Genomic DNA, 23,704 nt, shown 5'->3' on the forward strand with positions numbered 1-23,704 from the left:
CAAGAGAAACTCTGTCTCAAAGAAAAAACAAAAACAAAAACAGTAGCTGCTGCTAGTAGGAAGGATTCATGTTATAATATCATTTTGGGGCACCCTTGATAGAAGCCCTGTGGATTCACCAGGAATTCCTACTTAGATGAGGAAACTGAGGCCCAGAGAGGTAGTAGAACTTGGCCACGGACACACGGAAGTGACATGCAAGGCCAACCTGGGCCTCACTTAGACTTGTGGTCTCATCCAGTAACAAGGGCACCCGGGCCCACGCTGACCTTGACATCCTGCTCCAGACCACGGATAAGCTCGCCGTCCACCTGGCCAGTCTGGGCAGCACGGAGACTGCGGCGCTCGGCTTTGCGCAGCCGGTATTGCAGGATGCGGCAGGTCTTGCTGGCCTGGTCCAACTGCTGTCGCAGCTCCTGCAGCTGATACACGTCCTCCTCCATATAGACGTCTCGCATCTCCAACATCTCGGCCCGCAGCTCCTCAATCTCGTCCTGTGGAGGGAAGGAAGGGTCAGGTTACTGGGCCCACAGTCAGCTAGGAGGCCTGAGTGCTGACCACACCCAGTGCTGAACGAAGCACAGTGGGGGACCTGGATGTGGCAGGCTGAATGACAGACCTCCAAAGATGTCCATGTCCACATTCCCAGAATCTGTGAATGTTACCTTACGTGGCAAAAGGGACTTTGCAAATATGAGTAAATTAAGGATCCCAAGACAGGGAAACAGAAGCAGAGGCTGGAGTGAGATGCTTTGATGCTGAAGAAAGGGGCTGTGATGATGGAGGAAGGGGGTGCCTCTAGAATGCAAGGAAAAGGATTTTGCCCTGGAGTCTTCCCCAAAAATGCAATCCTGCCCAAACCTTGACACCTCCAGGATCAGAGGATAATAATCTGGTGTTCTTTTTCTTTGAGACAGAGTCTCACTCTGTTGCCCAGGCTGGAGTGTAATAGCGCGATCTCAGCTCACTGCAACCTCCTCCTCCCTACTTCAAGCGATTCTCCCTGCCTCAGCCTCCCAAGTAGTTAGGATTACAATTGCCCACCACCATACCCAGCTGACTTTTTATATTTTTAGTGGAGATGGGGTTTCGCCATGTTGGCCAGGCTGGTCTTGAACTCCTGACCTCAAGCGATCTGCCTGCCTTGGCCTCCCAAAGTGCTGGGATTCATTACAGGTGTGAGCCACCGCACCCAACCTGGTGGTCTTTTAAGCCACTAAATTTGTAGTGATTTGTTACAGAAGCAACAGGAACACACTGGGGAAGCAGGAGATGCCATTTAAGAAACATGGATGAAGCCGGGCACGGTGGCTCATGCCTGTAATCCCAGCACTTTGGGAGGCCGAGGCAGGCAGATCACAGATTGCGAGGTCAGGAGATCGAGACCATCCCGACTAACACGATGAAACCCCATCTCTACTAAAAATACAAAACAATTGCCGGGCCTGGTGGTGGGCCCCTGTAATCCCAGCTACTCAGGAGGCTAAAGCAGGAGAATGGCATGAATGCAGGAGGCGGAGCTTGCAGTGAGCCGAGATCGCCACTGCACCCCAGCCTGGGTGACAGAGCAAGACTCCATCTCAAAAAAAAAAAAAGAAAAAAATATGGATGAGCATCAGCTATGTAAGTACTAGGCCCTGTGCTAAGTGCAGCGGTAGGGAGGGACAGTGGGTCCAACCCCTTCTATATATTCTGTATGGAGCCCCAAGTTTCACCAGAAAGATACACAGTAAACCAGCAAATAATAATAATAACAAAAAACACCTGGCTGGGCTCAGTGGCTCACACCTGTAATCTCAGCACTTTGGGAGGCCAAGGCGGGTGGATCATTTGAGGTCAGGAGTTTGAGACCAGCCTGGCCAACATGGTGAAACCCTGTCTCTACTAAAAACACCAAAAAAAAAAAAAAAAAAGAGCCAAGCATGGTGGTGTGTGTCTGTAATCCTAGTTACTCGGGAGGTTGAGGCATGAGAATCACTTGAACCCAGGAGGCAGAGGTTGCAGTGAGCCGAGATTGTACCATTGCACTCCAGCCTGGGCGACAGAGTGAGACCCTATCTCCAAGAAAGAAATAAAAATAAAAAAACCTCAGATGCTCTTAAGTGCTATAAAGACAGGCTCAAGCCACCCTCCCACCTTAGTCTCCCAAGTAGTTGGGACCAAAGGCACACAACCCCACATCCCGCTAGAGAGAGAGAGAGAGAGAGAGAGTGTGTGTGTGTGTGTGTGTGTGTGTGTGTGTGTGTAGAGACAGGGTTTTGCCATGTTGCCCAGGCTGGTCATGAATTCCTGAGCTCAAGCAATCTGCCCAGCTCAGCATCCCAAAGTGCTGGGATTACAGGCATGAGCCACCATGCCTGGCCTGGGTTTGCATTTTAAGCAGAGAGGGTAACAGTATGACCTCACTTCCTCAAGGCAGCTTCTGCTACCGCTGTCATCAGCTTCCAGCTGTTCCTCACTTCTCCTTTATAATCATTATTAGCAAATCTGCAATTCTATGTTTAATAGTTTGTCTCCCAGCCAAACCATGAGTGCCTGGAGGCCATCCCATTTGGCCTAGCAGGCAGTAGGCTCCCAACAAATATTAACTGAATGAGTGCATGCATGTTTAGTTAGGTAAAAAACAACAAAAAGACATACCAATGTGCAACAATCATTAGATACTAAGTGTAAAGGGGGAGGGAAGAAGAATTACTCAGAAGAAATGCATAATTATTATGTCTCATACAAATGTGCAAACCCAGTCACAAATGGGAATAATACTTACCCTTAGTGTGACCAAATAATTTAAATAAGATTGTATACTAAGAAGGGAAACTGGCCAGGTGCAGTGGCTCACGCCTCTAATCCCGGCACTTTGGGAGGCCAAGGCAGTCAGATCGCCTGAGGCCAGGAATTCAAGACCAGCCTGGCCAACATGGTGAAACCCTGTCTCTACTAAAAATACAAAAATTAGCCGGGCGTGGTGGTGGGCGCCTGTAGTCCCAGCTACTCGGGAGGCTGAGGCAGGAGAATCGTTGGAACCTGGGAGGCAGAGGTGGCAGTGAGACAAGATCATACCACTGCACTCCAGCCTGGGCAGCAGAGCCAGACTCTGTCTCAAAAAATAAAAAAAGAGAAACAGAGTCACCAGGGATGAATGAACTGCTAAAGGCATCCCTGAGGAGCCAGGGGAAGCACCGAGGATGGCAGTGATGGAAGCAGGGGTTGGGAGGTCCAAGGGGCAAAAAGGCCTCTGTGGGTCCTAGAGAGGGCAGATCTGGAGAGCCGGATTCCTCAGCCCTCCCTACCTGCCTTTCCCCAAAGGAAACGGAAAGGAAGGGACTGGGAAGTGGGGTCTTGTAGTCCTCCCTCCTCATGCTGCCACTGGGAGGAGGGAGCATCCACTCTGCTCCCATCAGAGGGACACCTCTGGCTTCTGTCCGAGCACCCCTCACTATACCCCCGCTGGGGCTGGGAGGAAGGGGGGATCTGACCTTGCGCCTGGGAAAGGAACAAACATGGGGGTCTCTCTCTTCACTCCTGCCTGCCCAGAGGGCAAGGACAGCTCTGCTCTTCCAATGGTCAGCCTGGTAAGATGGCTCCCTGTGAGGAAGGGGGTATGGCTGGGGTTGCCTCCGCCCCCTAAGGCTAGATGGATTCAATTCAGGGTCGGGGTTAGGGAGCCCTACCCTCCAGGCTAGTTCTCAGAAGCTTGGGAGGTTTTCCTGCCCATCGGTTTGACTCCTGGGGCTGCAGAGGAACAGTCACTCGGCCAGGCACCCCCCACCCCCATCCTCATAGACACACAGACTCACCACCCCACCAGCACACCATGTGGACAGAACAGAGTGGAAAGGAGGAAGTGGAACAGTAAATGATCACACCAGTTAAAAAATGAGGAAGTGAAGGATCCACGCGCTGTTTCAGGCAGCTGATGAAGGAAGCATGAAGGAAAGAGAACTCAGGAAGTGCAAGCCAGTCGGCTAAATCCAGACTAGGCCAGCCTCCAGATGGATCTGTGTTCAAATCCTAGCCATGCCGATCACCAGCACCTCACTTATTCTCTCTAGAAAGTTAAAATGACAGGATATGGTGATGGAAAGAATAGGAGGGTCTAAGTGGACCTCAAGCTCAGGCTGAACCAAGGGGAAATGCACACAACCTTATGATGCTGGGCTACCATTAACAGATGCACGACATTCAGATCATGGGAGGTGACGTCTCTCACATAAGATGACACCCACAGCGCTAGAGTCATTTTTGGAATCACTTTTTTAATCTTTTAAATAACTGATTTTCTTATTTATAAAACAGGGCAGGCTGGAGGCGATGGCTCACGCCTGTAATCCCAGCACTTTGGGATGCCAAGACCGGCAGATCACGAGGTCAGAAGTTTGAGACCAGCCTGGCCAACATGGTGAACCCCCATCTCTACTAAAAATACAAAAATTATCTGGTTGTGGTGGTGCACGCCTGTAATCCTAGCTACTCAGGAGGCTGAGGCAGGAGAACTGCTTGAACCCGGGAGGCGGAGGTTGCAGTGAGCTGAGATCATGCAACTGCACTCCAGCCTGAGCAACAGAGCGAGACTCTGTCTTGGAAAAAAAGCAAAGTAAAATAAAATAAAATAAAGCATTGGCAGGGCACAATGGCTCACCCCTGTAACCCCAGCACTCTGAGAAGCTGAGGCAGGAGGATCACTTGAGCCCAGGAGTTCAAGATCAGCCTGGGTAACATAGTGAGACCTCATCTCTACAAAAAATAACAACAACAACAATAGTAATATATTACATCCAAACAGGCCGTGACTTTAAAAATGGCTATCACTGGCCAGGTGCAGTGGCTCACGCCTGTAATCCCAGCACTTTGGGAGGCTGAGGCGAATGGATTACCTGGCCTGGTAGTACACCTGTGGCCCCAGCTATTTGGGAGGCTGGGGTGGGAGGATTGTTTGAGCCCAGGAGGTTGGGGTTACGCTGAACTATGATTGTACCACTGCACTCCAGCCTGGGCAACAGAGCAAGAACCTGTCTCTAAAAAAACAAAAAAAGTAAAACATGATCATAGAGACAGTTGTGAAAATAGAGAAAACAGGCCAGGTGCAGTGGCTCACGCCTGTAATCCCAGCACTTTGGGGAGGCCAAGGCGGGCGGACCATTTGAGGTCAGGAGTTTGAGACCAGCCTGGGCAACTTGGTGAAACCCTGTCTCTACTAAAAATACAAAATTAGCCAGGCGTGGTGGCAGGTGCCTGTAATCCCAGCTATTGAGGCAGGAGAATTGCTTGAACCCAGGAGACGGAGGTTGCAGTGAGCTGAGATCATACCACTGTACTCCACTCTAGGCGACAGAGCGAGATTCTGTCTCAGAAAAAAAAAAAAAAAAGAAAGAAAAGAGAAAGAAAATATAATCCGTGCATAATTCCAATACCTGAATCACAGTGGCTCTCAAAGTACAGTTCCTGGACCAGTAGCATCAGCATCACTGGTAAATTTGTGAGAAATTCTCATGTCCCAACCCAGACTTGCTGAATCAGAAACTCCTAGGGTGAGCCCCCCAAGGGATTCTAATGAAGGGCATTTCCTTCTAGCCTTTTTTCCCCCCCTGCTAAAAGGGCAAGAGTCAGATCTCTGAGGACAAGTCCCCAAGCCAGGGCCTGACACAGAGCAGGATCTCAAAGCATCCTTTGAATAAGTGAATGAATGAATGATAGTTCTCACATGAGCAGCTGTCTCCCCAGGGCCTGCCCTTCACCACAGTCAATTTGTGACAGCGCAAGATGTTGCATTCACGCCAGTTCCATCTCTCCAGGGGGGCCTAGGCCTCTCGGGGGGCTAGTCCCAGCTGCAGGCAGAATGCCCGTCAGCCCCTGCTGGCACGGCCCCACGTGAGAGGGTGAGCTGACAAAGGCAGGCTTGTGGCCCCAGGCTGGGTCTGCAGGGACGTGGGCGGGAGAGGCTGGCGAATGCAGGACTTAGGCAGGGGCGCTGAGCTTTCGAGGCCCCAGGTGGGGCTAGGAGAGAGGCTGCTGGAGCTTGGGGAGGGGACCCAGAGGGCGGGCCCTTGTTCTGCTCCAGAGGTTCACAGTCCTCAGGGAGCCTAAGAATGCTCTGGGGCTCTGCGGTCACGCAGTCTGGGCCCCCATCCCAGGAGAGCTCTCCAGTGACAGATCAACTGAAGGAGCTGGGGGTGGGAGGCCCTGGGAGGTGGGGGTGAGGAGCACAGGCTTCCCAGCTCCTTCACAGACAGCTCAGTGGTTCTGAAGAGCCTCTCCCAGCTCCCAGACCCCCTAACTGTGTGGAAATGGGGAGGGAGAGGCCCAGCTCCACTGGACTCAGTAGGCCTTGTGGCTATAGAACAAGGTTGTAGACATGGTGAAACCTTGTCTCTACTAAAAATACAAAACTTAGCCAGGTGGGGTGGCTCACGCCTGTAATCCCAGCTGTTTGGGAGGCTGAGGCAAGAGAATTGCTTGAACCTGGGAGGCAGAGGTTGCAGTGAGCCGAGATCACGCCATTGCACTCCGGCCTGGGCAACAGAGCGAGACTCTGTCTCAAAAAAAAAAAAAAATCCCCTCAACACCACCCGGGAAACCCCAAGCCTCATCCTCTGCCAGACAACAAAAGGACACAGTGCCTGGCAGTGCCCACCTCAGAGCCCTGGGACCCCTGACCCTCAGCCCCACCACGGCCTGGCCACCTCCTTCAAGTTGACCTCTTCACCTTAAAGGCTACTCTTGAAGCTAACCCAGACTTTTTAGCTGGACTGGAAACGGGGAATAGGAGCATGGAGGAGGATGGGAGACCAGGGCACCCACACTGCTGCCAGGATAGGCAGTGCTTCCCTTTCTAGAGAATGCTTTTTTGCTCTGATTACACAGTTAATAGCTGTTTTTGGAGAAATCTGAAGAAGGTAGACGGCTTTCTATCTCTTCCACCAGTTCTCACCAGCTTCTGCTTCAGGTCCAAGTCCCCTTACTGGGCCCTGAGCCAGCCCCTGGTCTCCTCCCTACTCCTGCCTTACCCCGGCCCTCCAGCATCCAAATAGGCTGTGACTTTAAAAATGGCTACCACTGGCCGGGCACGGCAGCTCATGCCTGTAATCCCAGCAATTTGGGAGGCCGAGGTGGATGGATTACCTAAGTTCAGGAGTTCGAGACTAGCCTGACCAACATGGTGAAACCCCATCTCTACAAAAAAACACAAAAAAATTAGCCAGGTGTGGTGGCGGGTGCCTGTAATCCCAGCTACTCGGGAGACTGAGGCAGGAGAATCGCTTGAACCCCAGAGGCAGAGGTTGCAGTGAGCTGAGATCGCACCACTACACTTGAGCCTGGGCGACAGAGACAGACTGTTTCAACAAACGAAACATGGCTACCACCTATTAGGAGGCTCACTAATTACCAGGCCCCAGCACAGGCAGTACGTGTATTATCGGTTGACAGTTTAATCCTCTTACCAACCCTGTGAGGTAGGTGCTGAAAATGTTCCTATTTTGCAGATGAGAAGACGAGGCTCAGAAGCTTCGCAGAGCTGCTTGAGCAAGGGACCTGCGGTGCTGGATTCCATACCAGCCACGTGGCCCTGGGTCAGTGCGTCATAACTGTGCTCTTCCAGACTGTTCAGCTATTCCCTCTGATAGAACGGCCTTTGCCAGGCTGACTCCCGACTACCTCATCCTTCCAGAACATTTCCTCCCCGCAATCTGATTCAAACCCTACACTCTGAAATCTATGGTCCGTTGTGCTGGTAGTTTTAGGTTGTATTTGTCTGTTTTCATGTCAGTCTTCCCCAAGAGCTAGGGAGAAGGGCTGGGGCTGGTTTGTGTCTAGTCCCCAGCATCACCCAGGGCAGGCCGTGGTACAGAGCAGGTACCGTCACTGTCTATGGGTAGATGTAGGAATTAAAGAATGAGTATGGGGCCAGGCGTGGTGGCTCACGCGTGTAATTGCAACACTTTGGGGGGCCAAAGAGGGAGGATCCCTTGAGCTCAGGAGTTCAAGACCAGCCTGGACAACATAGCGAGACCCCATCTCTACAAAAAAATTTAAAAATTAGCCAGGCATGGTGGTGCGCACCTGTAGCCTCAGATACTCAGGAGCCTGCAACAGGAGGATCACTTGAGTTTGGGAGGTTGAGGCTGCAATAAGTAAGGATTGCGCCACTACACTCCAGCCTGAGTGACACAGAGAGAGTCTGACCCCCCCAAAAAAAAAATTGAATATAGCTTCTGTCCTGCCCAGTCCACAACTCCAGGTCAGCTGCAGAGAGTTAGGAAGACAGAAGTTCAAGACCAGCCTTGGCAACGCAGTGAGTCTCCGTCTCTACAAAAAAATAAAAAATTTTAAAAATGTAGCTGGGCATGTGCCTGTAATCCCCAGGACTCAGGAGGCTGAGGCAGGAGGATCACTTGAGCCCAGGAGTTCCAGGCTGCTGTGAGCCATGACTGCACCACTGCACTCCAGGCTGGGTGACAGAGTGAGACCCCTGTCTCTAAAAATAAAAGAGGGAGAGCCTGGGCAGATCAGAACTAGTCTCAGATCTCTATGCCACCCAAGGAGGGTAGGCAGGGTCTGTCTGCACAGGGAACCTCCTGCTCACCCACCCACTCCCTGCCCACAAAGTGCATCTCTGTCCACCCCCTGCCAAACCACGAGCTCAGCCTGCAGGAAGCAGCCTCTCAGAGGCAAACCTGCTCCCCTCGATGGACTGATTCCCAAGAATCCTGGGAGAATTGTCCAGGAAGAGCCTCTTGGTCCCGGCTGGGCCAGACGGCCAAACATGAGCTCACACTACTGCTAATAATAGCAAGATCTTGCACAGCAGCAGAGGGCTTCACCGTTTACAAAGACATTCCAGCTGAATCATCCCACAGATCCTCACTGAAACCCCCCCAGTGAGGAGAGACAGGAACCATCATCCATGTTCTACAGATGAAGAACTTCAGAGAAGCACTGGGAAGGTGGGTCATGCCCAAGCACATGCAAACGGGCAGGGGGAGGGGGTGAGACCTCCAATCAGCACTCAAACTCCAACCACTGACTTCAAGATCTTTCTTTGGGCCGGGCGCGGTGGCTCAAGCCTGGAGTGCAGTGGCGATCTCAGCTCACTGCCTGGCTCCGCCCCAGTTCCGCATGTCCTGCCTCAGCCTCTCCCTACCTTTAGCTGGGACTACAAGCCGCCACCTAGCCGGCTAATTTTTCTTTGTATTTTAGTGAGAACAGGGCTCACCGTGTTAGCTGGATGGTCTCGATCTCTGACCTCGTGATCGCCCGTCTCGGCCTCCCAAAGTGCTGGGATTACAGGGCTTGAGCCACAGCCGGCCTCAAAGATCTTTCTTTGGGCGGCGAGGCTGGCGGTATCAAGCCAGTAACACCTGAGCCGTGGCGGATCACAGATCAAAGATCAGACCATCTAATAACACGGTAAAGCCCGTCTCTATAAAAATACAAAAACTTAACAGCAGCCCGAGGCAGTGGGCGGCGTAGCCTGTAGTCCCAGCTACTTTTCGGGAGGCTGAGGCAGGAGAATGGCGGGAACCGGAGGCTGAGGAGTTTGTAGTGAGCTGAGATCAAGCCTACACACTCAGCCTGAAGCTGACGACAAACAGACTCCGTCTCAAAAAGATCTTTCTTTGGAACCAGAACTCAGGGAGTCCATGAACGATCTCTCCCTCTTTCTTTTGGTGACCTCTCTAAAGTAAATGTAGCATTTATTCATTCTGGGCCTATAAACAAACCATCATTATATGATAGCCTGACTTTTACAAAAATCACAATTTTTGAGGTGGAGTCTCACTCATCGCCCGGGCTGGAGTGCAGTGGCGGATCTCAGCTGCAAGCTCACGCTATCCTGGAGTTCCGCATGCCATTCTCGGCCTCAGCCTCCCAGTAGCTGGGACTACAGGCACACGCACCGCCACTAACCCAGCCAGTTTTGTATTTTTGTAGAGGCGGGTTTCACTGTGTTAGCCAGGGTGGTCTCGATCTCTCCTGACCTCATTGATCATGTCGGCCTCTAAAGTGCTGAGATTACAGGCTTGAGCCACCGCCCCCGGCCAATATTTTCATATCATATAACAGTTGCTGCAAAAATGTCAAAATATTATTTACATTCATCAGTAGTTTGAAATTATGCTAGTTAGATCTGTCATCAGAATTTATGAGTTAATAAGCACATATATTACTATGTTGTAATTTAAAAATACTTTAATAACTGTATTTCAATAGAGTTGGTTTCCTTTTTTTTTTTTTTTTTGAGTTTCGCTCTCGTTGCCCAGGCTGGGGTCCAGTGGCGCGATCTCAGCTCACCACAATCTCTGCCTCTGGAGTTCAAGCGATTCTCCTACCTCAGCCTCCTAAGTAGCTGGGATTACAGACATGCGCCACCAAGCTCAGCTAATTTTTGTATTTTTAGTAGAGACGGGGTTTTGCCATGTTATCCAGTCTGGTCTTGAACTCCTGACCTCAGGTGATCCACCCGCCTCGGCCTCCCAAAGTGCTGGGATTACAGGCGTGAGCCATCGCACCCAGCCAAAATAAGATATAACTTTAAATGTTTAAAATGAAATATAGGCAGGAGAAGCAGAGCTCCGCTTTCAAATCACACTTTTTACTTATTTATTTTATTTTTTGAGACGGGGTCTCACTGTGTCACCCAGGCTGGAGCACAGTGACTTGATCACAGCTCACTGCAGCCTTGACCTCTTGGGCTAAAGTCATCCTCTTACTTCAGCCTCCTGAGCAGTTGGGACTACAGGTACACACCACCATGCCTGGCTGAATTTTGTATTTTCTGTAAAGAGGGGGTCTTGCTTTATTGCCCAGGCTGGTAAATCACATATATGTTCTAAGAAAGATTATTTTCTATGAGAAACCCACGCAGATATAAAATGATTTCACCTTTGTACACTGAGGACAGTAGGGGGAAGTTTAGATTTGGGGCCCCTGGAACCTTCGCACACGGCTCCAGATGCACGGCTATGATGGAATTGGCCTGCAGCAGCTGGGGAGCTGTGGGGCTGGAGATGAAAGTGACCAAACACCTGGACCCTCTGCAGAAACACAGCAAGTGGCAGCGTGTGGTCTGAACCCAGCAGCAGCTCCCAGCTGGGAGGACGGGGAGAACCAAGGGGACATGAGGTTCCTGAAGGCAGGAGCAGGTTGCCTCTTGCCAGCCACCAAGGAAGAGACTTCCAGAGCGGAAGTCCCTCAGCTACCTCCCACCCAAGAGTCAGCCCCTGGTGTCCCTGGGGAACTCTGATATGACCCCTACAGACCACATTCTAGAAACCCTAGATATGCCAAGGCTGGCTCAGGGGCGGGAAGCTGCAATCTGAGCCCACCTAGCTGCCATGGGACTCTGTACTGCCTGGGCCTCCTACTCCACACCTGTTTCCCACCTCAAAAGCCACCTCCAGCAGAGTGCGGTGGCTCACACCTGTAATCCCGGCACTTTGGGAGGCCAAGACGGGCAGATTACTTGAGGTCAGGACTTCAAGACCAGCCTGGCCAACACGGTGAAACCCTGTCTCTACAAAAATACAAAAAATTAGCCGGGGGTGGTGGTGCACACCTGTAATCCCAGCTGCTCAGGAGGCTGAGGCAGGAGAATCACTTGAACCCAGGAGGTGGAGGTTGCAGTGAGCCGAGATGGCACCATTATACTCCAGCCAGGACAACAGAATGAGACTGTATCTGACAAAAAAAAAAAAGAAAAGAAAAAAGCCACCTCCACCAAGAAGCCTCCCTGACTGCCCCAGGGCAGAGCCCTTTTGTTTGAACAATTACTGAGTACCTATGGTGGGCCAGACCCATCACCTAATTATTGGATTTAATCCTTATGATGGGCACTCTGCTCCCAACTAATTTGTACAGTGAGTGATTTTTTCTAAAACCATGTTTAAAATGTGGTTAAAACTGTTTAAAATTCTCCAGTGATCACCAAAACCTGGGAACCACCCAAATGTCCCTCAGCTGGTGAACGATAAACTGTGGTACGTCCACGCAATAGAATACTACTCAGCGATGAAAAGGAAAGAACTGCTGACACCTGCAACATGGAGGAAGCTCACATGCAGGAAGCTTAGGGAAGGAAGCCAGACTGAGTATGCTACACACTGTATGAGTCTATTTTTGACACTCTGGAAAAGGCAAGGCTATAGAGACAGAAAATAGTCCCAGTGGTAGTCAGGGTCTGAAACCGAAAGAGGAACTGACCTCACAGGGCGAAATTTGGGGTGTGAAGGAACTGTTCTATATCTTGGTTGTGGTGGTGGCTACAGAACTGGATGCATTTGCCAAAATTCATTTTATTGTATATATTTGTACAACTGTATATATTGTATATATATGCCCAGTGCACCTGACCTAAAACCCCAAAAAGCAAAAAGCAAAGCAAAACAAAACCTCCAGTGACTTTTTATCACACACAAAAGAAAACCCAAATCCCATCATAGGGCATACAGGTGCTGTCTGGCCTGAGTCCTGTTCACTTCTCCATCTTCATCTCCCTCGACTCCTCCTCTCACTGGCAACACAGCAGCCACTTGGGTCTTAGGCAACCAGCAACTGCCTCACCTGTCCCACCCCAAAGCCTTTGGCCTTGCAGTTTCCTCTGCCTGGATTTCCCTGCCCCCATCTCTGCACTGCTGGCTTGCCTTCTGCCTCATGCTCCTCTAGTCCCATTACGTCCATCTTAACCCCTTGTTTCTTTCTTGGCATGTATCACAGGTTTATTTGTGATATTCATCGTTTTGTCTGTTTGCCTGCAGAATGTCAGTCTCTACCACTAGGATGTGATGTCAGGAGGACAGAGCCCAGCACAGTGCCTGGGACACACAGAACAGCTCAATAAAGAGGTGCTGAATGAATACACAGGCCCTCAGAGGGGAGGAGAATCCCCCTGTTCTACTCCCCTACAGAAAACCACTTCTAGTCCGCGCTCCTGTGTCTGAATCTAATTCCTTGATTCTGTGAAGCTAATGCCCACGGGTGCTTCGGACCCCAGTGGCAGGGCTCAAATCCCAGCCCAGCAACACCCAGGCCACAGCCCTGCCAGATTCCAAACCTTACCCAAATGTACCACCTCCTCCCCGGGTTCCAGGGGCCCAACAAGCCCTCCGATGGGCAGACCAACCCAAAAGAATGACAGAGCTGAGCTGAGAGGCCCAGAACCCTCACTCTGCGCGGCAGCAACCACGCTATAGAGGAACAGAAGCCTCCGCCTGGCCCGCCTGCTCCCACATTGCCCTGGCCACCATGGTCCCTCCCTCAGGCCGAGGCCTGGGCTGCCTCCCATCTGCCACCCTGGCTCTGGGCCACTCGTCTCCTGCCCGGGCCCAGGCCACTCACCCCAGCCCCGGAAGGGCTGCTTTGCGGAGTGGGCCGGCAGTGGCCACAGGGGCGGCATGCCAGCCCCACCCAAGAGGCCGGGGCAGCCATCTGCCATCCCTTCTGCCAGTCCCCCAGGAGTCTGTCAAGGCTCCAGATGAGATCATCGCACTTGGACCCCAAAAAAGGGTATGCAAAAAACTCCACAGAGCTCCACTTCTCAGCTCAAATGCAAACACTCTGGGCACAGCAGCAGGGGAGGAAACCCAAAGACTCCATCCCTTCATACCCAGGGACACAGAGGCCTTGAGAAGGACAGGGGACAATCCCACAGTCCCTGGAGGGGATAGCACTGAGCGGGCGGGCGGGCTCTGGGCACCTTTCTCCCATCCCAGAGCTCAATCTAGCTTAGCATCCTTGGAAAGAAGCTGGAGTCCAGTTTTTGGGGAGTTGCATCAAAGGTCCTGATGAGGCTGGGCGCGGTGGCTCACACCTGTAATCCCAGCACTTAGGGAGACTGAGGCGGGTGGATCACCTGAGGTCAGAAGTTCAAGACCAGCCTGGCCAACATGGTGAAACCCCATCTCTACTAAAAATGCAAAAATTAGCCGGGCGTGGCAGCACATACCTGTAATCCCAGCTACTTGGGAGGCTGAGGCAGGAGAATCACTTGAACCCAGGAGACAGAGGTTGCAGTGAGCCGAGATCACACCACTGCACTCCAGCCTGGGCGACAGAGTGAGACTTCGTCTCTGGAAAAAAAAAAAAGGTCCCAGGGAAAGAAGGCCAGTACACCCAGCCCAGCATTGCTGTGCCACACAACTTCCCCACTCCAGCCGACACGGACACTGCTTGGCCCTGGAGACCCACCGCATCCTGCTTCTCTGGTTAGCAATAATGAGGGAAGACTGGGGCCTGGACCCGCCTCTCCACTGCCAAGAAATAAGAGGAGATGCTCCCTGGGCACTCCCCCTCCCCGCCAGGCAGTGCACATTCTCTCACTGCAGTCCGAGCAATCCCCGATGGGAGAGGAACCTCAGAGAGGTCAAGTATGTTGCCCAAGGCCACACACAGTTAAGTGGCACAGCCAGGATTCAGGTCCAGTTGGAGCTCCTGTAAGCTGGACCAGACAGTCTTATAATGAACAATGGTGACGATAACAATAGCTAACATTGACAAGTGTTTAATGTGTTCCAGATACCGGACTGAGACAGAAAGGCCATTATCTCTTGCTCAGTGATGAACCTTAGAGGCAGGCGCTATGATTATCTTATCCCCATTTCACAGGTGAGCAAACGGAGGCCCAGGAAGATGAGGTCTATGCAGTCAATCAGGAGTGAGCCTCCCAGATCCGTCTGGTACAGCTCTGCATAGGAGACTACAGATGCTCTATCAGGGAGGGGGATGTGTGTGTGTGTGGTGGTTGTTGTTGGTAAGGAGATGCCCAGAGACCACTGCCCACCAAGGCCACATCTGGCTTGTCATTGTTGTCACTGTCCCATTCAAGGCCTTACCTGGCAGAACAGAGACATATCCACAGGCCCTACGGCCTCTGGGGCATTCATGTCAGGAAGCGCCTGACAGTTTCCTCCCATCCTTTCCATGTGAACAGGAAGGAAGGCAGCATTTGGACCTGGATGTGTTTAAAACATCCCCCAAACACCCTCTGGGTTGCAGCGAAATCTCTAACTCAGAGCAGGGGTCTGAGGTCTTTAGGGATAGAAGGCAAAGCTCCAAAGATAGTGGCCTAAGGCCACACAGCCTGAAGCTCCAGGACACCCCAGCACTTTACACCCCTGCCATTCCCCCTGCCTGGCATCCTGGAGAGAAGCACAAGACCCCAGTCTTGCCTCTTGCCACTTACAGGCTGCATGACTAGCCCCCTAACCTCTCTGGGCCTCAGTTTCTCCCTTTGTAAAAGGAAGGAGCTAAATACCCTGGAAGGTCCCTGCCCTCATGCAGGGCAAGGTGGGGTGGTGGTGGCATGAAACCTGTCATTACCCCATTAATAATCTAATCACCATCACGGTAAATGCTCCAAAGGAAGCTCCAGGGAACTCCAAGGTGTCCGACACAGGAGCCTGGCCTGGGGAGTTGCTGCTGGGGCTGAGTGCTCTAAGGTGGAGGAAGAAACTAAGGGAAAGAGCCAGGAACTGCAAGCACAAAGGCCAGGTGGGAAGAGCACGGGACAGAGGCTGGGGTGTGTCCCGCACCCGTAGAGCTTGGGCTGGGCAGGGGTGGGCGAGGCTGCAGGAGGCAGGACCACACAGGCTGCTCCACCGTGAGGCAGGGTCAAGGAGAGGCTGGAAGAGAGGCTGGTGCAACCGACTCAAGCCCAGAAGATCCAAAGCAGGCCTGGGCCCCAACCAGAGTAAAGATGTTCAGCTGACCCAGCCTAGCTAGGGAACCCCAGACTTTTTTCCATAGAGGCTGAGCTTTTCCTTGTGGCTCAGGCGATGAGAGATGATTCACCTCCATTTGAGAATGAGGGGCCCCCAAAGGTGTCCTTCCATTAGCAAATGTGTATCACCAGTTACTAAGCTGGTGGCACTAGCCTGGGTCATTCAGGGAAGAGTGACACAATGCCGTGGGGGAGGGGAGGGGGGACACAGACAGGGAGATATGTTTGGGGGTACCCAAAATGCAGTGCAGCTCTGTGCATACCACTGAGACTGATGCCCCAAGCCAACACCCACGGAGGGACACCCAGAGCCAAGCACAGCCCCTGCTGTCAAGGACCCAGCTTAACCTGGGGTCACCGGGGTCACACCAGGGCCAGATAGAACAGGCAAGCGCTTGGCTGTTGGGTCCTTCCAAGGAGCCAGACCTCGCTAATGGGACCCGTACATGCACTCTTTCTCTTATGGAACCCTCACGGCAACATGCGCAGCAAGGACATCCACATCCCCATTCTACAGATGAGGAGACTGAGGCTCAGAAAGGGAAAGCTCAGAAAGGAAAAGGCAGAGCTGGGATTCGAGCCCAGTCAGCTTGGCTCCAGATCACAGTGCTCTCTCCCAACCACCCTGGACCTCAGAGAAGGAAGGGCTGGCCTGCTGCTCCCACCCGCTCCGACCCCCTGCTGCGCCCCACTGCCGCAAAGCAGGCAGATGCAGTGCTGACTGAGGCCTCCAGTGATGCCAGGGTCAGCCTGGCATGGAGCACCCCAGCTCCAAGTTCCTTCCGGCACCAAGGGGAGTGAACGTGACCATGGATGAGGTCATGCACGTGGGGACTAGGGGAATGACCTCAGTGAAAAACTTGGCTGCTGGGCAGGCCCTTGCCTTGAACTTAGCTGTGCCCCTCCCCTGGGGGACTCTCTCTGTCCGGAGGCTATGCAGGACATGGGGCCTCCTCTCCTCCTCTGTGCCAGGATGGTGCTAGGTGCACAGAACACCTGAGCTCTCAACCTCCCAAGCGCCCCACTAGAAAGGATCACATCCCATTGTACAGGAGGAACACGGAGGCTTGAGGAGGGACTCATGCAGGGACAGCATGCACAGGGAGAAGGTGACACAGTGAAGTTTGGCTCCAGACTTGACTCCAGAGGTGGAGTTTGCCTCTGAGACCACACAGTCTTGCTCTCCTCCCTCCCCAGGCCTCTCTGGCAGGGCAGGCCTCAGGCCCAGGGTTGCAGACACATAAAAGGAGGTGGCTGCAGGTTTGCTGCCACAAGACCCCTCCCAGCAAGGTGCTCACATGGCTTCGGCCTGGCATTCAGTGCCCATCCCAAGCTGGCCCAACTCCCCTTCCCAGACTCTCCTCAACCCTGCCAGCTCCCACCACTCCCTCCAGCTTTTCTGTTTCAAGCCTGTGGTCCACCTCCAGGCCCTGCCTACTGCCTTTCACTTAATTGCACACATATTTATTGAGCTCCTACAACGTGGCAGGCACTGTTCTAAGAGCTGGGCACAGAGACAGCCACTTGAGGCTAACTCCCCAGTTCCAAGGACACCTCCTTCTCCAGGAAGCCTGCCAAGCCCCTTCTCTGAGCTCCCATACCTCCTCTAGCCACCTCTACCCTGGCCTCCATCATTCCCCAGCCAGAACTGGGCACCCTTTACAGATGGGAGTGGCATGGCCCTCCGCAGCCCCCAGCAAGGGAACAGGGGGAGATAGGGCCAGCAGGAAATTCCAAGGAGATTAGAAGGGAGTTGCCCCCGGGCAGTGTTTCTTCTGTGGGCAGCCTGACAATCAGTCCACTTCACTCGGCCCCACTGGCCCTGGGCATCAGGGACCTGGGGGACTTCAGTGCAGCTTCTTCTGACTTCAAGACCTACTAGCCCCCAACCACCCACCACCCAGGATCCCAGGACCCCCAGCTCCAGAAGGTTACAAAGTCAAGCCCCTGGCCACGCTCCTCAGTGTTCCCAGCAGCCTTGTGGAAGGAAGCCTAGTGAGCCACTAAAAACAGTTTAGTTTGTACACATTAGCTCCAGGGAGACACAGACCAGGATTTCCTGTTTCTGTGTGTGGATGAAATGTCACAGCCCGCGCGCGTGTGTGTGTGTGTGTGTGTGTGTGTGTGTGTGTGTGTGTCTAGGTTCCCTGGTTTGAGAGCCTCTGGCTCCTGTTGGCAAATGCTACATGCCTAATGTTTGCATGCCAGACTGTGCCGTGTCCCTGCTGATGTGCATGTGACTGTGTGTGCTATCTGTGTGTAAATGTCTGCGTGGGAGTCCCCTTGGTGGGTGTCTGTAAGCCTCGGGTAAGTGTGCAAGTCTCTGCTGCTCTCTTTGTGGAAGAGGCAGGGGAGGTACCTGGGTGGTGAGCTTGTGCCTGGGCCAGCCTGGCAAGCGTAGATGTGTCGACTTCCGTGGATGCTAGTGTGTGTGTATAATGTCTGCGTGGGTTTGTATCCCCGCCTTCATGTGTACTTCTGATGAGTCTGAGTGTGTCTGCAGGATGTCAGTCTCTGGGGCATATCCGGGTGTGTCTGGGGGTGTAAGATGTATATATGAGGATGTGTTTCTGACCTGGGGGTTGCAACAGGGTCTCAGCCTCCATTGTGTCTGTGTGGTGATGCGTGGGTGTGATGGAACGGGAGTTGTGTAGCTGCTTGGGTGTGTGCACTTCTCTGAGTGAGCATCCTCTCTAATATGTCTGGTAGCGTGATTCCGAAAGCATCCAACACCAGCGAGTCACTGGATGCGTCTGTGAGACATGTGCCAGTGGTTGTGTGTCTCTGAGCTTGAGCTGTGAATACATATATGTGCATTTGTATATACAAGAGAGAGTGTGCCCAGGGACACAGGCTCGGCCCCTGGGAGGCTGAGGCTGGGCCTCAGGATAGGGAGCAGCCAAGAGTTTTGCTGACTGTGGTAACCTCGTCTCCTCCACCCAGTGACAGACTGGAGTCCTCCCCTGTAGCTCCTGGGAGCCGAGAAGAGAAGAGCTACATGCAGAAGCCTACTACGTGGTCACTGAGTCCAGACACCCAGCACAGGGCCTGGTACCCCGGACCCACTGGGGAAATATGTGTTGAATGAATGAATGAATGCCTGGAGAAACAGACAAGGGAACGGCAATGACTGGGAAGGACGCTAACATTCACTGTGCACTCTATCTGCATCCTCACACTGAAAAGGGTCCTCACGGCCCCGGGTGGGCATGCTTGTCCCCGGTGTTACAGAAGAAGGAACAATCTCACACGTGTGCACACACAAACGTCCTCCACTAACCCCCACCTCCCCCAGGCTCCGGGTCCCCAGCATGCCTTAGCCTAGAGCCTGGCCCATGACAGGATTCCTCTCACCAACCTGTGTCCCAGCCTAGACACGCTAGTTAGCAACCAAAAGCTCACTGCTCTGGTCACACTGCAGAAAGAACAGGCCCAGAGTTAGACCAACCTGGTTGGAATCCTGGTTATGTAACTTAAAGCCTCCATTTACTGATCTGTAAAATGGCAAGCAGGGATGGATTAGGTGCTTCCTCCAGGCCCTTCTGAGCTGACACCTAGACTGGCTGCACTTCAAACACTCACATCTAGAATCACCCAGGAGGGAGCCCACACACACGGCAGGGAAGGTGATCACACCTTCCCATCCTCCCTGGGGCAGCTACTGATGTATCAACATTCTAAAACTAAGGAAATCCACCCTCCTGCATTCTCCCAGTTCCTCCAAGAATGCAGACACAGACCTTCTGTCTGCCCATTGGCTATGAATAACAACAATTCCTCAGGTGACTTGGGATTTCACTGCTAGCAAAATGTTTTCTTGTCTATTCCTACTTCCCTGATTCCTGATGACAATCATATGAGATTGTCCAGGCAGGTTCCATCACCTTTACTTATTTTTTTTTTAAGACAGAGTTTCACTCTGTTTCCCAGGCTACAGTGCAGTGGCGCGATCTCAGCTCACTGCAACCTCCGCCTCCCAGGGTCAAGTGATTCTCCTGCCTCAGCCTCCTGAGTAGCTGGGATTACAGGCGCGTGCCACCACGCCTGGGTAATTGTTGTATTTTTAGTAGAGATGGGGTTTCACCATGTTGGCCAGCCTGGTTTTGAGCTCCTGACCTCAGATGATCCGCTCGCCTCGGCCTCCCAAAATGCTGGCATTACAGGCATGAGTCACCGCGCCAGGCCCCATCACCTTTATTATATAGATGAGAAAAAAAGCAGCTCAGAGAAGCCAGGTAACTTGCCCATGGCCACACAGTAAATGGGAGAGTCAGGTTTCAAAGTCAGGTCTTCAGGCTCCAACTCTCAGACTCCTCCATCCACACCCAGTGGGTTCCTACATGTCCTGGTCACATGGTACATGCTTAACGGTTAGTGGTGATGAAAGGCTGGAAGACCTCAGATCACCGGGTCTTTGAAGGTCACAGGTGACGTGTCTGCTCTGCAGCTAAAGCTGCATCTTAGCATCCTGGAACCTCAGTAGTTAATAACCTTCAGACTTCCTTGGCTAGAAGGGACCCAAGGTCAGGCAGCTCAGCTGCAGCCACCACATCAATCTCCCTCTGAACCCTCCTCAAGCAATCATTCCACAAACCCTCTGTCTTTATCCAAGCATGAAAGGTCATCTGGCCTCTTTCTGAATAATTAAAGTGACAGTAAGCTCACTACCTTCTCTGTAGAAGCTCCTTCTATCTTCTCACGGGGAGACAGCTGCCCAATGTATGCTTTCCTCACTTGGGCCCCAGAGCAGGCCACACCAGACTGGAGATCACCCAAGAGTCCTTCCCAGTAGACAGTTCCCAGTGACCCCTACAAGGGGGAGGTAAGCCTGAGCAGGGCCATCCACCAGATGTGGTGGGACCTCCTTCAACTCTGCTCCTGCAGGGGACATTCTGGGGATTTGGAGTCCTTTCCCTTGTACTCAGTTTCCGCATCTTAGAGGCAAAGTAGTCCAGAAAGGCAGAAAACACATCGAGTCTAACAAGCCTGTAATCCCAGCACTTTGGGAGGCCGAGACGGGAGGATCACGAGGTCAGGAGATCGAGACCATCCTGGCTAACACGGTGAAACCCCGTCTCTACTGAAAAATACAAAAAACTAGCCGGGCGAGGTGGCGGGCGCCTGTAGTCCCAGCTACTCGGGAGGCTGAGGCCGGAGAATGGTGTAAACCCGGGAGGCGGAGCTTGCGGTGAGCAGAGATCCGGCCACTGCACTCCAGCCTGGGCGACAGAGACTCCGTCTCAAAAAAAAACAAACAAGTCTAACACATGCTGCCGGGCGCGGTGGCTCACGCCTGTAATCCCAGCACTTTGGGAGGCCGAGGCAGGTAGATCACCTGAGGTCCGGAGTTCAAGATCAGCCTGACCAACATGGAAAAACCCCATCTCTACTAAAAATACAAAATTAGCCAGGCGTGGTGGCACGTGCCTGTAATCCCAGCTACTCCGGAGGCTGAGGCAGGAGAAAGGCTTAAACCCAAGAGGCAGAGGTTGCTGTGAGCCAAGAGTGCGCCATTGCACTCTAGCCTGGGCAACAAGAGTGAAATTCCGTCTCAAAAAAAAAAAAAGAGTCTAACACACGCTTACTCCAAGCCCTGGCAGCCTAGATTCCCGGCTCTGGGACCCAGAGCAAGTCTCTTCCCCACTCTGGCCACAGTTTTCCCATCTGTGGAATAAACAAAACAACACCTCCAGTAATAACCCCTCTGTGGTCCACGTTCAATCTCTGGATTTTGACCCTGCCTCTGTGAGGCTGGCGGCTGGGATAAACAGATATCCAGACAAGTTAAGGGGCTAACCCAAATGTATACACAGTGAGAAGTGGCATGGGCTGGCCTTGCTCTCCTCTCTCACCCACACTCCTTCCCCTCTCTGGCCTCAGCGCTGTTCTTGAACTCAACAAGCTCTTTCCAATTTCCCTCAGCCTGAAATCTTCTTACCTCAGCCCCCACCTTTGTGTGCTCCTGGCAAACTGTCCCCTTCACCCTCATTATGATCTGTGTTGTGATTTCTTGTATGACTATTGTTTAATTCCGGTCTCCCCCAAAGCTCTACGAAAACAGACACCTCACCCTCTCTCGTCCACGGCTGTATCCCAGATCTGTGCTGGCACAAATAAACAGCGGGCGAATGAACCAAGGAGGGGCCGGGAGAAAGAGCCCAGCCTGCCTTAGGCGATGAAGAGGATCTATTCTGCCCTCACAGAACCCACAAGAGAACAGGCTGGGTGCACATGGAAACGTGTCCCATGCCACTGACAAGAGCAGTGATCGGAGGCTTACTACATACCAGGTGCTCTAATGGCGTTTGCAGGCATCAGCTCATTTAACCCTTGAGGTTGGAAAGCGTGTTACTGTCCCATTTTTACAAATGAGAAATCTAAGGTCCAGGGCCGTTAAGTAACTTGCCAAAGATCAGGCAGTCAGGAAGCGACAGACCCCAGACCCAACAGCAGCACGAAGCCTGAGCCACTGAATGAACAGTGGAAATTACGGCTCCATGCTGGCCCAGATGTGGGATGTCCCCAGCTGGGCCCTGGCCCCTGTGAGATCCCGGGCTCAACCCCCAGCCTCCTGGGATTGTTTTCCCCTTTAAACAGTCATGGGTGCCTCAAATGGACTTTGGGTCGGAGCCTGATGACTTCCTGGGACGGAGAGGAGCCCATGGGGATGGGTGCCTAGGAGCCCTGAAGCAAAGCTCTGCAACCCATCCCCCCCTCACCAGAGTGAGTAGCAGGAACTGGGAGGCAGGGGTGAGGAGCTCAGAGTTTCGGTTAAGGCCAATTCAGGCAGCACTCACTGGAAGCAGCTCAGAGCACCAAGAGGGCAGGAGCAAAAGACCCTTGTCCTGGCTGATCGCCTCCCTCTTCCTCCTCACCTTCCACCTGCCCTCTCCTTACCACCAGCTTCTGAAGACTCTAAGAGCCGACTGAACTCCCAGTTGCCAACACCGAACCGGGCCCTTGGGAAGACATCCTCCCATTTAACAGATGAGGAGACTGAGGCCTGGCTTGGGGAAAGGTGTCTCTTGATTCAGATAGACCTTGTCCTTCCACACTACAAGCATTTACAGAACTCAAGCTGGAGAGCAGATCCCAGGGAAAATGGGGAGACAGAGACACAGTTGAGCAAGACACCAACACTCTAATGAGGGAGAAGCCCATTTGGCCAGAATAGCCACAAGGAAAAGTTAAAAGCTAAGTGCTGCAGGGCAGACATAAATCAGCAGCATGCTGTGAGCTCCACGGCCAGGGTCACTCTGGGTGTTGTGCCAGGCCATTCACTGTCAAGAGTCGGCAACATTTCAGCCTCCTCCAAAACCGTGCCCAGCCAGCGGCAGGAGAGCTCAGGAAGCTTCTAGCCTCCCAGGGAGAGGTCAACACGTGCAAGCTGGGCTGTCCCTGAAGTTGCCACAGCACCAGGAAGCGCGCAGATGGAGCCTGGCCGGCACCCAGTAGGTGCTCACATCCACTGAAAAAGCAAAGGCAATGCCTGCTGTCCGGGGGAAGCCCTGGGGTCCCCACATGGCCACAGGGAAGGCCCCTTCCAGGTGGGCAGCTGCCCTCCTCTCACTGGGAACATGGAAAGGCGCTGGCCACGAGGGGCCAGTGGAGCTGCTGTGTGCACAAGGTCTGCCCCAGGGAGGGCAAAACACAGCCCTGGGATTTAGGAAGCTGCCTCTGAACCGGTTCTCCCACGACATCATCCTCCAGGCTGTGGGACCGTTAGGCTGGGCGGAAGTGGACTCCAGCCAAGGGGATGTTCCCAGATGTCATGCTTTCAAACTGGACCCGCCCAGAAAGGCAGGCAGAGACAGGCCTGCGCCTGGGAAAGCCCTGGGTAACGACTCAGGGTGGCATTCAGGCCTCTCCTGGGCAGGGGATGGCCACAGGTTTCCCTGGCGGCGGTGCCCACCAATCTTGTCCCAGGAAGGAGAGCCTGGGCGTGGAGGTTCTGGGCAGCTGAAGGCAGAGATCCATCCCTTCCCTGCCTAC

General features: G+C 52.9%; 1 protein-coding gene across 4 annotated transcripts in view; it reads right to left on the bottom strand.

Moving 5' to 3' along the window:
• Positions 1-23,704, bottom strand: part of SOGA1 (suppressor of glucose, autophagy associated 1) — an 89,123-nt gene that overhangs the window by 64,221 nt on the left and 1,198 nt on the right. For all 4 annotated transcript variants that reach the window (XR_001891901.3, XR_001891900.3, XM_021921079.2 and 1 more), the window contains exon 2: positions 270-494. Coding sequence is in view for 2 of the 4 variants with exons in the window: in XM_021921079.2 (XP_021776771.2) it covers positions 270-494 (225 nt within the window). In the remaining 2 variants the exon portion in view is untranslated. The remainder of the gene's footprint in view (positions 1-269; positions 495-23,704) is intronic.

The sequence above is a fragment of the Papio anubis genome, chromosome 16 (assembly GCF_008728515.1).
Source record: "Papio anubis isolate 15944 chromosome 16, Panubis1.0, whole genome shotgun sequence".
In the NCBI taxonomy this organism is placed as follows: Eukaryota; Metazoa; Chordata; class Mammalia; order Primates; family Cercopithecidae; genus Papio; species Papio anubis.